Raw genomic sequence first — 15,018 nt, 5'->3', positions numbered from 1 at the left:
TTTTACGCAGAGGGCAGTGAGTGTCTGGAATTCGCTGCCAGAGGAGGTGGTGGAAGCAGCTACGATAGTGCTGTTTAAGAGGCAGCTTGGCAAATACATGAATAGGATGGGAATAGAGGGATATGGACACTGGAAGTGCAAAATGTTTTAGTTGACGGGCAATATGATCAGCGCAGGCTTGGAGGGCCGAAGGGCCTGTTCCTGTGCTGTACTTTTCTTTGTTCTTGTTCTTTGTACTGGTCTCCTTATTTAAAGAAAGATGTAAATAGGTTAGAAGCAGTTCTGAGATTTACTAGACTTATATCAGGATTAGGTGGGTTGTCTTATGAGGAAAGGCTGGACTGGTTAGGCTTGTATCCACTCAAATTTAGAAGAGTAAGAGATGACATGATTGAAACATAAAGATCCTGTGGGGTCTTGACTTGACAGGTGGATGTGGAGAGGATGTTTCCTCTTGTGGGAGAATCTGGAACTCGGGGGTCACTGTTTAAAAATAAAGGGTCGCTCATTTAAGACAGAGATGAGAATTTTTTTCTTTGAGGGTTGTGAGTCTTTGGAACTCTCTTCCTGAAAAAGGTGGTGGAAGCAGAGTCTTTGAAAATTTTTAAGGCAGAGCTAGATAGATTCTTGATTAACAAGAGGGTGAAAGGTTACGGGGTGCAGGCAGGAGTGTGGGGTTGAGGATACATTGAGATCAGCCATGATCTTATTGAATGGCAGAGCAGGCTCGAGGGGCCGAGTGACCTACTCCTGCTCCTAATTTGTATGTCTGTATGTTCTGGAAATGGGTCTACACCAACAACCAAATTAAAATGAGGCATAAAGCTTTAAGGTTTGCCGTTGTTAGGAACAGCCCAGGACTATTGATTAGATGAATTTCTTATACACTTCTGCATGATGCACATTAAAATGGAAACAAATAAGAATTTATACACCATTTAAAAAAAACACAGTACTCACAATTTGATTGGTAAATTTTCAGCATCACCTTCTGTTCCAATCAAAGAAACCTTGAGAGAAGGTTCCAATTTATTCTGTTCCATGTGGTTGATGAAGCGGATCTTGAATTGGTAATGATAAACTGAGAAAATTGAAATGAAATAAGTTGAAGTTCATTTTGCTTGAATGAAACATGTATAATTCAAAAAGGAGCTATTCTAATAATCTTGGAGTCTTTCTTCACCTCCAATTTTCTCCTCTCTTTTCTTGAAGATGTTGACTGTTGCTGAGGTATATTTAAATAAACACCTGGTGACCTCTAAGACCTTGTCCATGTGTCCATAGTTTATGATAAGTGGTAGCGAGCCATTTGACCATGGAGTGTCACACCTAGTTCCGCTCTTGTTCTCACCAGGTGTCCACACAAGCTTTGTCTCCTCCGACTAAAGCTGGAAGTGGGAGCCTGGCCTGACTTATCTGCAGCCTTGCTGCTGAATCAGCTAACTAGGTTCAAATCCAGGATGGGGTTCATTTTCATATTTAGTATTTCATCTGAATGATGGCCTGATTTTTCTTTTTTGCAAAGCAAGTAATGGAAACAATTGGGTACATTACCTTTGTATGGCATATTAGCACGGGTTTTGAAGTACATTTTCTTGCTTCTTTGAGTACGGACCTTTTTAATATTATAACCCAATGTGTTGCATCGATTCTTCCTGCAGTTCAAACAGGTCCCTTTGTTAAATGTGTTCAGGTCATTGCACCAATAAGCAACAATTTGTTTGTCTTCATTCAGCAAAGAATCAATGAACAAGTGCACAGATCGCTCATGTGCGCACTTGACAGTTTCTGTAATACCTGTAAGACCATGAAATAAATGAGCAGTTGCTACAATAACTATCTGATTTTTTTTTTTCTTCAAACTTTAAAACTGGGCCCCTTTTGATGCTGGGGTAACCTATGATGCAAAATCCTGCAGCTCAAAACAAGGGAGGAACAAAGGCAATCACTGACCATCTGGAGATGCAATTTTGAGCAATAAACAGTTTCCATCATTACCTAAGTATGCATTCTGATTACATAGAAATTAATGCCTGTTATTTGAATAAATGGAGCATTAGATTGAAATTGTGCCCACTAGTACATTATGATCCTGAACTGAATTTATTAATTCACTGCATGTACTTGGAAATTGATTGAACAAAGTAGTCTAGATTCTCTGGCGTTATTTTAATGCCAGCAATAAACTACTGAGATAACACTAATGAAAAAAAGCACAGACCTAGCTTAGTATGCCAATGAGGTGGTCTGTTAATTGAACATTATATTCTGTAGTAATGGAAATAAATATTAATAAATGAGTTGCTTACATTTTTAATGCATATTTTGCTACTTTCATCAAGTATCCAACTCCAGACAGAGGGGATAGTTTATACCATGGACTCTTCCATATCTGCAACATGTGACATCTATGCTGAATGAGAAACTATTACAGCCTTCATTTTCCCTCACTTCCACCACCTCCCATTCCCTCTACCCTGCCCGGTACAAGGGTTTTGATGTCCACGATGTTGCACCCGGTGACTCGGGCTTTGAACTGACAAATAGTTGCACAACTGAGCCAAGAAGGTTCCACTCTTAGCCATCCCTGAAACACAAACTGGTGGTGTGATGCACAGGTATATCAGCTACTGGGCCATGTAATGCCCACATTATCTTACAGCTTCACATTAGACTTCTGTCTTATAAAAGTTATTTTAAGATTAAAGAATGTATTTGTACAAAGATATACAGACAGTATTGTATAAATTCTCCTTCCTGCTGTACTCAACAAGCATCCCGGACATTCCCACTACTGAATTCCATACTTCTTGTCCTTTGCCATACTCCTTAATCATCATCAATCGAATCAGTAAACACTTCATTATCAATATGGCTTTTAGTGTTAACTTATTGTTCTCATAATACTGAAATATTTACAAAGATTTCATCCAAGGTCAAATCATACCTAGAATTCCATACTGAGCAATATGATTGTACATGTGCTTGAGGTGGCAGCCAGGTTGAATGGTGCCACCATTAGGGTAGAAATCATAATGGGCTACGGGTTGGTTGATTCCGACACTCAGTCCTATATGTTCTTGTGTAAATGTGTGAACAGCATCAACAAAATTTGCATCGTCTGGAGATAATCGTTCCGTTGATGACATGCCTTCAAACAGCGGTCCAGCTGGATCAAGACCTGTGCAATAAACAATCAACAGAGCACATTTATTAAAGAAAGATATATGTTTGTATAACACAATTCACAATGGCCCAAAACGTTTTGCAGCCAATTAAGTCTTTTTCTTGTACTGTGATCACAGTTGTAATGGAGGCAACATGGTGCCAATTTACACACACAAATAACCCACAAACAGCAATTAGGTGAATGACTAGATCATCAGTTTTTAGGCTTTGGTTCCAGGATAAGCGTTGGCCAAAACATTGGCAGAGCTCCCTTTGTCTTCTTTAAATAGTTCCAAGGGATCTCCCATGTCCACCTGTGGGGGCAGATGGGGACATCAGTTTAATGGTCTCATCAGAAAAGTGGCACCGCCAATGGTACAGCACTCCCCTATAGTACCACACTGAGGTATAAGCCTAAATTTGTGCTTAAGTACCTTGAACCCACAACTTGTACAGACATTTAGTTGAGTATAAGTAAATAATGAATTATGTGCATCCTGACAACACAGTTTGCTATTACACTCCTGACACAGCTTACACTACAAAAATATGTATAAACTAAAGTGAAACCATGTTATTATGATATCTTTTATAATGAAAAGCTTCAAAGCCATGTAGTTAAATAGCTTGAAATAGATCTCAATTCAGGATATTTGCCATAATGTCTCTTGTTCTATGACACTGAAGTAGTCAATTGATATTTTTTTTAACACATTGCACAAGGTAGAATTAGAGTGTGGTTGCGATCCACAATTTCCTGCTTTGGATGATTCCCAATTGTGGAGCAGGAAAGATACAGAGACAGCTTGTTTATCCACTCTTTGGCTGAGGAATGGAGTGCAGAAAAGGAAAGTCGAAAGGGAGAAACTATTTTTCTTTTAAATGGCTGAAAATAAGCATCTAATGGCTAATAACACTGGAGGTGCAGTGCTTAATATTTCATTTCTGTATAATTTCCAGTGTAAAGTGATAGGATAAAGTGAAAAATGGATAAAAGCCAAATATTTGTTTAAGATCAATTCAGGATCTTACCTGATCCCATATAGAAATAAAATATGACATATAAAGTCAATATATGATTATAAATTGGATAGCACAGTGATGGGGTACTGCTATGGTGAAGCATTGGAAATCCTTGTGCCGCTTCTGGAGCAGATTGTCACACTGGGCATTTTAGGTCAGGAGAAGGCTGAAAATTCCACAGCAGTCTGGTAGCCTGACATTTAGAGTATTGCAGATCTAAGTTTAAATCTCAGCTTTGATCAACTTTCACATGGGCACTTCCCCAGTTCATTTAAAGGGAGTGAGAATCGCTAAAGGATGCGGACAACTTAAAGAGCTGGGATCTCGATTACCATGGATACATTTGTAAACTGGGTTGTTTCTGAGCAGCAATGGGGGAAAGTCTCATTCTTAGATTTTACCTTGAGTCCTCATTGCTTTAAACTTATATATTAGCCTTTCTTGTGTGACAGTGAAAGGACAAGGATTACGAGATGAAAAGCCAAGGATTTAAGATGGATTTACTGCTTTATGGAAAGACGCAACTACACAATGCTAATCAGTTAAAAAGAAGTGTGCAGTTTGTGGACCTGTTCGGTTTGGCAGTGAAAATGTGCAAACAGAATGAGGAATACATTCTGATATTGTGTGTTTACTTGGATGTGCCAATGTCCAATGCAAATGGCCTTCCCCAAGTGTTTTCGGTTAATGCCATTGGAATAAAGGAAACATTTATTCAAGCGTAGAACAGGTCTGAAAAGAGTATTAAATATGTGCACAGTGATATCAGGTGATGTTAGCAACAAACAAAATGATTGCTTCTGCCATTGTTACTATGGCTATGAATTCAATTAGTTTAAGGTTCCAGTTCATTGACCACTGCACAGTTCAAATCAATGCAATTGTCTTCAGTCACAACATGCAGCGCTACATGATTGGTGCAATATAATAGTATATGTGGTTCAGTATACGTAATTGAAAGGTATTCAGTGATGGGTGAGTCTTACATAGCAGCTCACACAGCAGCATAGCAGGTCAGGAGCGTGTCTCTGCCATTTACTACATAACTGCCATTTAGAGCAATGTTGGTATTTGTTTTTGACTGCATTGCTACAGCTTGATTTTATATTATGGACAAATAGAAATTGTCATGGTGGAAGCAAATTCAATGGAAACTTTCAAAATTTAATGGACATTGGACAAATATTTGAAGGGGAAGTAATTGCAGCACAATGGGGTAGGCAAAAGAAGTGGCACAGACATAATGGATTGAATGACTTCCTTCTGTACTATATGATTCTGTAAGTAGATTTAGGTTTGCCTCTCATGTGTTGCCTGGGCCATGTGGGATGTTGTTCTTGTGCTAACCTGCCTTTGGCAATAAGCTAAGAGGGTGAACTGGATTTAAGGGAAACTTTCCTTCTTTAGCCCCAGCAAGTACATAAGATCATTTTGAGCCTGCTGAAGGGTACAAACCTGAAGCATCATAATCTATCTTTTCAGATACTAGCAGGCCTGCTGAGTATTCCCAGCGTAATGTGCAGTTTAAGCACACAGACTGCATAAAGGTTTAAAGTCTTTATTCCACCGACATCAAAACTGTATAAGCTGTCAAGGGAAAGCATAACACCAAGAAACAACTATTTACAGAGGATATTCACTGCTGATGCTCCAGATCTCTGTCTTAGTTGGGACCTTGGCTCCTTAGCGTAGCATTCACCAGGAGTGTTCAGCTTGGTCTGTGGTCCAGCTGCAGTCCTGTAACACACTCTCTTCATGAGGTTTCTCAGACTGAGGGGTGCTGCCAATCAGTCTCACTAGGTCCCAATTCATCTTTCTGGAACTTCTGCCACTCTCAGGCACTTCAAGCTGCTCTAGGTTCCTGCCTCACTGCCACTCACGAATCCTAGCTTTTTGTTTGGCTGCTTTCTCCCTTGCATCACAGCAACTGGCTCCACCCTGCAGCTTGTCAAAGACAAGTCTCACAGGAGCCGACCAGCTTCCCTGCTCAGTGTTCTCTCCCACCATTGCCACTTGCTGCCAGAGGCCCCATTATACAAGCATTTTCTGCTTTCGTTTCAGATTTCTACTGAAGGTAATTTTTCCTTTTTTTGTGCTGGGCTGTTTTCCACAATGATGCATATTGATTGGATGGTGCATTACCCCTTCCACCACTTTCAGGTTGTAGTTTGGGGAAACCCAGAGTTTGCCTTTATCTACATTCAGGAGGACCCCCTACAGGGAGATTTAGATGGCAGTGTACTAGCTCTGTGTGTATGGTTGTTTTATGGATTTGATATAATGCTTACTGCCAGTTGGGCTGGGTATTTTTGGTATCATCAGAAAGTCTGAAGACTTGTTCCCTTATCACCACATCCAATTCAGCAATTTGCCAAGATTTGGAGGCAGGAAAGTTGGCTTGTATTCCTGAAACTACTGAAGATTGTGGGGTGATCAGACTGAAATCTTCAAAATATTAAAAGAATTCGATAGGGGAGATACAGGGAAATTATTTCCTCTGAGACATGATCTTAAAATTAGAGCTTGGCCATTTAGGGGGAAAATTAGGAAAGGGGAGTAGAAATCTGGAATCCCCTTCCCTCAAAGGCTGTGGGTGCTAGGAAAATTGGAGCCTTCAAGACTGTTGTCAATCTATCTTTATCAGTTAAAGGTATAAAGGGATGTGGAGCTACGGTAAATGGAGTTGATCTAATTAAATGGCAGAACACAGTTGAGGGGCTGAATGGCCTACCCCTATTTATACATTCCTAAAGTTGTTAAGTGCAGATTTTCTGTTCCTATATGGGTATAATTCTTTGAACCATTGTTAAGAATATGCTTTACTCCATAAGAATTTACACAAATCTTGGGTAGTATCTCTAAGCCTCATATCTTCCTAACACTGTATTTTCAATATTACCTGTTATTCTTCCAATTTTATTTGGCCCAGTGATATAATTTCCGGCAAATCCCGAAACGTGAGCTCCAAGACTGTATCCTATCAGATGAACCTTTCCTTTTGGAAACCCAAAGAATTCCTGACAATGTAAAAGATTCAAACTTTTATTAGAACGGTTTTGGCAATCCTTATCTGATGAGAAACTTCTACAGGTATAAAGTTAAAGGCCCTGCCTTGCCACCAATAACCAAAAAAGTAAGGACACAGGACATGTGACTGGCCGATTGTGTGTTGACTCAAATAAAATGACTGCTCTGGACCAAAGAAATGAAATGTTCGAATGGTAAATCAAAACGAAAATCACTGAAACAGACGATCTGCTAACTTAAAACAAAAACAAAAACAGAATTACCTGGAAAAACTCAGCAGGTCTGGCAGCATCAGCGATGCTGCCAGACCTGCTGAGTTTTTCCAGGTAATTCTGTTTTTGTTTCTGTTTTGGATTTCCAGCATCCGCAGTTTTTTTTGTTTTTAGATCTGCTAATTATCTCATTGCTATTTGTGGGAGCTTACTGTGTGTCAATTGGTTGCTGCATTTTCCTACATTGCAACAATGACTACATTTCAAAAGTACATTGGCTGTTACGTACTCTGTGATTTCCCGAGGTTATGAAAGGTGCTCTATAAATGTGACTCTTTCTTTGTTGGGAGTTTGTGTCCAAGGAATTAATCTTTGAAATGTATATGAAATTATACTGAAACAGTTCACTTTGAAACTGAAATCTTTTATTCAATAGTGTTTGTGTTTTATTACAATTCACACTTAGGTGCAGTATACAAAAAATAGTCTTGTGGTCAGCAAAGTAGCAGTACCGAGGATTCTTCTCCACTGTAGTATTCTAATAGATCAGTGGATAAAATTCCCAAATCTACAGACGCCAGAGAATGTGAAAGTGCTGGAATAATGCAGTGTGCACTTTGCTATCTCTCTAAAATGAAATTCAGCTGTAGTTCAAGGACAGTCTAACAACTTGTCTTCATTCTCACAATAATCAGTTCCATGGGGAGATTTTTCACTATGAAATTTATATCATGTATTTGACCCAAATTCCAATTGATTTTTGAAAAGCTTCACCCAAATATAAATCAGATAGCAATGAATCCAGTTCCAGCAACATGTACAACTCAATTTTGACCAGCTCACAGCTACCTGCCAAAAATGATACATTTGGATCCTGCAGCAACCTGATGAGAGGCCATCTTATTCAGCTCATGCCAAAAACCCATATCCTTTACTTACTCAAACAGATGGTGGATAACCTCTCTGAGTCACATTTGACCCTGAGCTGAGCTGAGCTTCAACCCCATTTCTGAAACATCACCTAATCGCTACAAATCACCTAACCTATCGCTTACACCCCCTACTAACTTCACAGTAACTGTTATCCACAATTTTATTTCCACATTCAACAATTCTTTGTTGACACCCTGAGCTCCATCCTACAATAACACCTGTAAGAACATACGAAATAGGAGCAGTAGTGGGCCATTCGGCCCCTTGAGCCTGCTCCGCCATTCAATAAGACTATGACCGATCTGATCGTGGCCTTAACTCCACTTTCCTGTCTGCCCCAAAAACTCCCAAGTTGTTCAGAACTCTGCTGTGCACATCCTGTCTTATCTTAAGCCCCACCCATGATCGTTGGGTTCATTGAGCTGTGATTTCTCCCTATCCCAATCGTCCTCTTTTACAAAACTTATTCAGTTCTCTGTCTGAGGCAATATCCTTCATTCCTTCAGTTCTGTTGTCTTGTGCATCTCTCCTTCTCCACTGCACTATCGGTGACCGAGTCTTCTGCCATCTCAGCTTTAGTCTTTCAAATGACCTCCTTTAATTCCTTTACTTTGACCTCTTTGCTCTCTATCTTTAAACGCTGCTTCAAGACATTTTTTTTTGGCCAAACCTATAATCACCTCCTAATTCTCCAATTTCTCAGTATCTGTTTCTCCTTTGTGGCTGGTTTCAGGTCATTGCTACCATAAAATTGTCATTTAATTTGCCAATTGGTTGATTGTGTTTGAGAACACATAATGAAAAATGTTTTCTGCTGGAATCATAGTTTTTCACTTGTTGATATAGGGTAGGAATTCTGTACAGTAGAAAAGAATAGGCATGATTTGAGTAGATTGGAATTATTCCTGGATGAGATACTTCTTTTTCGAAGTTGGCTATTGTTCCAGGATGTACCAGAAGGTGGCATTGCCATCTACCCCAGATTGGTGTAACAAAATCCCTCTAATTTCCCCAAAAGCAGAACAATTTAATAAAGTGTTGATAATGTCATTGTAATGTTCATAAAGTTTTTTTTTATCCCAACTGTGGGCAATTAACAAATTTAAAAATGGAAACATAGTTGTTTCTGAATATATTTGTCCAAGATATTAGTGAATAGTTTAAAATAAAGACATATTGCAAAGTTTAAGGGATAGAAATTAATCTTGCATGGAGATGCAAAAGAGGTGCTATTGGATTGGCCATCCATTCTATGCAGATTTTCATTCTCATTGTTGTCAATGAAATTAAATATTAGGCTCTGTGTTTAATGAGCAGATTCCTGACACCTGCAGATTTTTGCTTTTGAATATTAACATGAATTGGCTTCAGGAATTATGGAATACAATAAGCATTCTTCAATTCATTTTTCTTAAGTTAGAAAAAGTTGAATCCTAAGGTGTCATAATATTTAAAAACCTGTTTATAGCTGCTCTCAGCTTTGTAAAATGAACCATACTTGGTCCCTATTGAAATGTCTATGATGCCCAAACTCTCTAACTACAGCTTTAAATTTCCTTCAACTGTGATTTACAATGGTTATGTTATCCTACAGTGAAAACTTGTGTACTATTTACAGGAGCCATTTTGGAGAATGCAGTCAAAGACCATTCCAAACTACATGATGCAGGATATTGAGTTATTTTCTAGTGCAGAAGGTGGCATTTACCATTGGAATTTAAGTTGCGACACTTAAGCAACTGCGACATAGATGAGCGAACAGCTTACTCTTCGTGCTGTTGATTCAGTGATAACTGTGCCACAATATTGGAACACTAAGACATGACAGGATGGACTAGTGGGACATGGCCTTACACCTCACAAGGCTTATCACCGCTGATTCTTAATTTCAACCTGATTAAAGTGTGAGAGGTTCCACGTTCTAAGTTGGTAGCAGTCTCTGATAGTGTAAGAAAGGTGACAGAATTGGAAGCTGGGCAGGTTGTCTTCCTATGCCCTCTGACCCACAGTTGGTGAGTCACTCAGGAATATCTAAGCAAAAATAACCAACAAAAAGGAATTATATATTCCCTTAAAAATGTTAAAATAGGCATACCAGCAGCCGCACAACCTTAAAGCAAGTTATGAAAAGAAATGCAGCGGTACTTGCAAGATATCTATCCCCTGCAAACCTTATTTTAATGGTTTGGGTGACACTTATTAACCTCCACATCCCCAGATGTTTTGTTATGATTGATTTGGTATTTTCTCATTACATGCTTTCTGAGCTTCCTTATCTTGACGAGAGAAGTCTGACTCCAGAGAAGCTAGTTTTCTCTACAGACTACAGAAAAACTAGTTTTGATTTCTAGAGTAAGTAATTTGGTGTTTGAGAGAGTATTTATGGATTCCTACTCCCAATATTTTGAAAGGTTTTTCTTCCACTCTTCAAGCTGCATTTGAATGTTTTCCCAGTTTAAACGAGGGTCACCATCTGATCCTTTACAGAGGAAGCACCAACTCACACTGGGAAAATACCCCTGAACACAGGCTGATGTGGTCAATGGCTGTATTTTGATTTGCGATTGTCAGTCCAATGATTTTATTATGGCTCTTGGCCTTACTGTATAAGTTTGTCCACAATTTGCTTCATAATAGGAGAGCTCTACACCAGAATGTGGTTTAATTGCCCTCACAGTACAATATCACCAGCAGTAGTCCTGATGTCAGTAGCACTGTTGTCAGGTAAATGAGGCACCTCTACTCCTGGCTATGGTGCAGAGAACCACCTTTAAGACACACAATCTCCTTGCTCTGTCAGTAGCTCTGTCCACCCTGGGCAGCTGAACACTCTTCAAGCCAACAAATTGTGGTTTTATGGCCGAGGGGTTTAGGACAAGAACCTGCAGTTGTTCATCTGTTGCTACCATTGCTTTGGATTGCATCGAGAGTGATGGGGCAAATTCTCCAACATTACCATGCAAGGCAAACAGACCTAATTACATTTGATTAGAACTGTTCGGAGTTGAATATACAAGAAAGGCCACACTGAAATCTCTGTTGATCATTCAGTATAAATTCCAGGCAGTGAAAGTTCACTCCAGCCATTTTCCTTGATGTGACACAGGAGGTTGCTACAGTAGTGTTATTTCCAATGAGTTAAGTATGTCCCGCTGTTCACTGATTTCTAACTTGAGCTTTACAATTGCCTTTTCTTTCCAGAGCAGCTGAGAAAACAATGCTGCTTTAATTTAAAACTAGCATGAAATGAATTGTAACTCCCCCATAGGCAGATGCCAGTCATGATTAGAAGCAGGGTGCACATTGTGTGTAAGTGGAAGGCAGGAATACAACATCAATGGGAAGAGGAGAGAGGAGGACATGGAAATCAACGTCAAGAAAGGAAATTCAGAAGCAGAGGCAAAGCAGGATGTGAAACAAGTTTTTAAAAAATTTTTGATAAAATGAAAAAAGACTCGCATCTTTCACAACCTCAAGACATCCCAAAATGCTTTATAGCCAAGTACTTTTGAAGTCTAGTCACTTGTGAAATGTAGAAATTACAAGAAGAGGAGTGATCAGGGAAAAAAACAATAAAGGATGGGTGGAGAGGACAAAACAGAATAAAGAAAAGCTGAAGCCTGAAGTCAGAGAAGAAAAATAAGGCAGGAATTAAAGTGATAAAATAAAGCACAGGGTGAGGTTAAAAAGGAAATGAAAGAAAGAGTTATATATTAAGAGAAGAATAAAAGGAAAATATTACTGGGAACAAAATGGCAATACAGACACCAAAGAGAAGAAAAATAATAAAGAGATTAAAAGAAAGATAGTAAAATTATTTTAAAGGCACTTCAAATGGACAGGAAAGGTAAGAAAGAGGAAAAGGATAGTTGAGAAAAGCAAGGCAAAGGAACAATTGAAAACCATTAAAAATTATAATTTCTCTTTGAGTGTAATTTTTCAGTTCTCTTATCTCAGTGTGTCTTATCAATTCATTCCTCTCTGCGTTACAGTGAATACATTTCTCCATAATTCGTCTTGACTGGAGATCTGAGTCCCACTAGAAACTCCTTGGCCTGTACATTCATTGACATTGGAAAGTCAATTCTTTCCTTAGTCATTTATTGATTGTTGAAGAACCCTGCTGATTTCAGCTATGGCCAGGGTGATGGTACCTTGAATCAGCAGGGAGCATCAAATCGAAAAGCTCCACAATAACTGGTAATTGGATTCATTAACCTGACTAAGGATGATTGTATTTCATTGCGTGTACTTTCTTCTCCAGGCTGTAAAAATCTAAGTGGCTCTGGGATTTTGTGGCTGCTGTTTGCTTGCCTTTAATTGGATAGTATTTATTGTATTGAATTTGTTCTGTTTTACACAATTGGCTTCTCCAACCACTCGGTGAGAAGCTGATGTATTACCTTGAGCACAGAGTGAAGGATATCACATCAAAAATAAACAACAACCATTGGCAAAAATTATTAGAAGACCTTAATTTCATAGATTTACCTCCAGCCAATCCAAAAAATCTGCAATCTCATGACCAACTATTCGTGTGTTCTTTACTGCTATTGGATAATGCTGATGTGCTAGTGTCAGCCAATCAACCACGATCACGTTAATGTCTTTTAGTCTGACTTTCAGTGCACCTGCCATCTTCCAGATCCAATTTTCGTACATTCCATCAAGCTGAAAAGATGAAGAGTGAAAGAAAAAATCCATAACTTCCTTCACCAAATATGGTGTTAATTATGCCACAAGAGCCATTTTCCAAAACATTAACTTATCTTTTCTCTTTGTAGATGCTACATATTAGGTTACTTTATATAGAATTTATAGGAACTCTAAAGTAACAGGCCATTCAGCCCAACTTGTATATGCTGGTGTTTATTGTCCCCCCACCCTACTACATCTCAAGCTATCCACCATGTCCTTCTCTTCCCTTCATGTATTTTGCATGTGCATATCTTCAACATGTTCTTTCATTTAAGATGCCAATGTTTATTAATGGAATGTGAGCAGCAAACTACATTAATCAGGCTTTTAAAATGGTGAAATATGATCGTAAATGTGTTTATTAGACGAGCTAATATGACACAAATGATAAGCTGTGTATTTTTCTTATGCAAAGTTAACTTATTTACTTTTCAAAGCCAAATTAATGCCCATATTTATTATTTTCATCTTGAATGCAAGCCAACTTTATATTGAAATGATAGGTTAAAGTTATTTGGTTATCAGAACATAAAGCTGTGGCCATTTTCAGTGTGATGTAAGGGTTTGAGATGTTTTGTGCATTCGAGGACTTGCTCTTTCTGACTGAGGCTGTCAATTTAATACAGATTTGTGCTGAATTCTGTTTATCCCCCTTTGTGCTTTCAGCTCATACCCAGGCTACTCCTGACCAAGCTCATTTCAACCAAACTCTTAGAGCCCATGGAGGAGATTATTACTAATGTAGCAATAAACTTTCTTCTGTAACCACAAAAGAAAAAAGCAGGAGTACCGTCCATCCGTGGATAATCGTCACCAAAGGGTGAGATGTGTTGAAGCCACAGTTCTCCAATGTCACAGGCTGGTGAGGCGTAAAACAGCAGACCTCCCTGTTGGACATGTATCCCTTGAACACGCAAAACTTGATGGATGCTGCATGTACTGTTCTTCTGCCAACAGAGATTTCATCTGTATAAAATGACATCAGAGTCATTATAGATTCATCTCAAATATTAACAATAAGGATGGTCTTAAACTTCATCAATGTACCTTCAAAAATGAGAGGTAGCATTCCTTAACTTCTGTTTAAATTTTGATTTTTGTTTGGAATAAGGACCTGTGACTAGACAGTTGAATGTGAAGCTATTTTGAACATATTAATGACAATCTTGAATGACACTAATTTCCTCCTCCTCCAGCTACCTAAAAATATGTTGATGACCATGAACTTCCATTAGATTGGTCCATGCTTACTCTTAGCAAAGTGGTTTGCCATTGCCTTCTGCAGTATGGCTGACTAGGAAACTCTCCCACTCTTAACACCTGCCAGCAGGTGCGTTGGAAGGATTTACAGGCTGATAACCAACCTGTTTGGTCACACTATGAACGCCCCTTTCATGGCCATCAAGTCCTGGAGTGGGACTTGAACACAGAACTTCAGGGCCCACTGGGACACTACCACTGCTCCACTAGACCTCCCCTCGAAACTAATTTAGCTCCCTGGAAATGGTGTGACCCCTCTAATTCTCCTAAACGTTGTGAGAAGAAAAATACATGTGAGGGTTTTTTTTTAAAAAAGCGTGTTCACAAAAATTTTTAAAAAGACACAGTTTAAAAAGTGGTTAAAATGCTAGCGAGCTAAGTTTTTGAAATTATTTCTCCAAATACTGTAATTATTAAGAAATTCATCACTTTGGCTCAATTATTTCTACTGCTACCCAAGCCAGAATCTTCCCAGCACTGTGGATGCAGTTTTGAAGGCAAAGGGTAAATCCAGAAATGAAAGGGTTGGATTGCCTCCTCGATGTGTACCTGCCTTCTCACAGTGGGAACTACAACTCACCTGGCAGTGGCAGACAGTTAGTTAAGGGAGCTGATGAGTAAGGTGGAATCATTATTATTTTTTATTCTTTCACAGGACATGAGCACCGCTGGCTGGGCCAGCATTTATTTCCCATCC

The 15,018-nt window shown here is 38.9% G+C and overlaps 1 protein-coding gene across 1 annotated transcript in view; it reads right to left on the bottom strand.

The window, feature by feature from the left end:
* The window catches only part of lipca (lipase, hepatic a), an 84,168-nt gene that overhangs the window by 14,035 nt on the left and 55,115 nt on the right, over positions 1-15,018 (bottom strand). Inside the window, exons 3-8 of the mRNA XM_041175020.1 lie at positions 13,852-14,027; positions 12,855-13,034; positions 7,091-7,208; positions 2,948-3,181; positions 1,555-1,797; positions 961-1,081 (exon numbers count right to left, since the gene is read on the bottom strand). Of these exons, the coding sequence (XP_041030954.1) occupies positions 961-1,081; positions 1,555-1,797; positions 2,948-3,181; positions 7,091-7,208; positions 12,855-13,034; positions 13,852-14,027 (1,072 nt within the window). The remainder of the gene's footprint in view (positions 1-960; positions 1,082-1,554; positions 1,798-2,947; positions 3,182-7,090; positions 7,209-12,854; positions 13,035-13,851; positions 14,028-15,018) is intronic.

This window comes from Carcharodon carcharias, chromosome 26 (assembly GCF_017639515.1).
Source record: "Carcharodon carcharias isolate sCarCar2 chromosome 26, sCarCar2.pri, whole genome shotgun sequence".
NCBI classification, from domain to species: Eukaryota; Metazoa; Chordata; class Chondrichthyes; order Lamniformes; family Lamnidae; genus Carcharodon; species Carcharodon carcharias.
The sequence above is the reverse complement of the archived record's forward strand: the minus strand, read 5'-3'. Positions and strand labels throughout refer to the sequence as shown.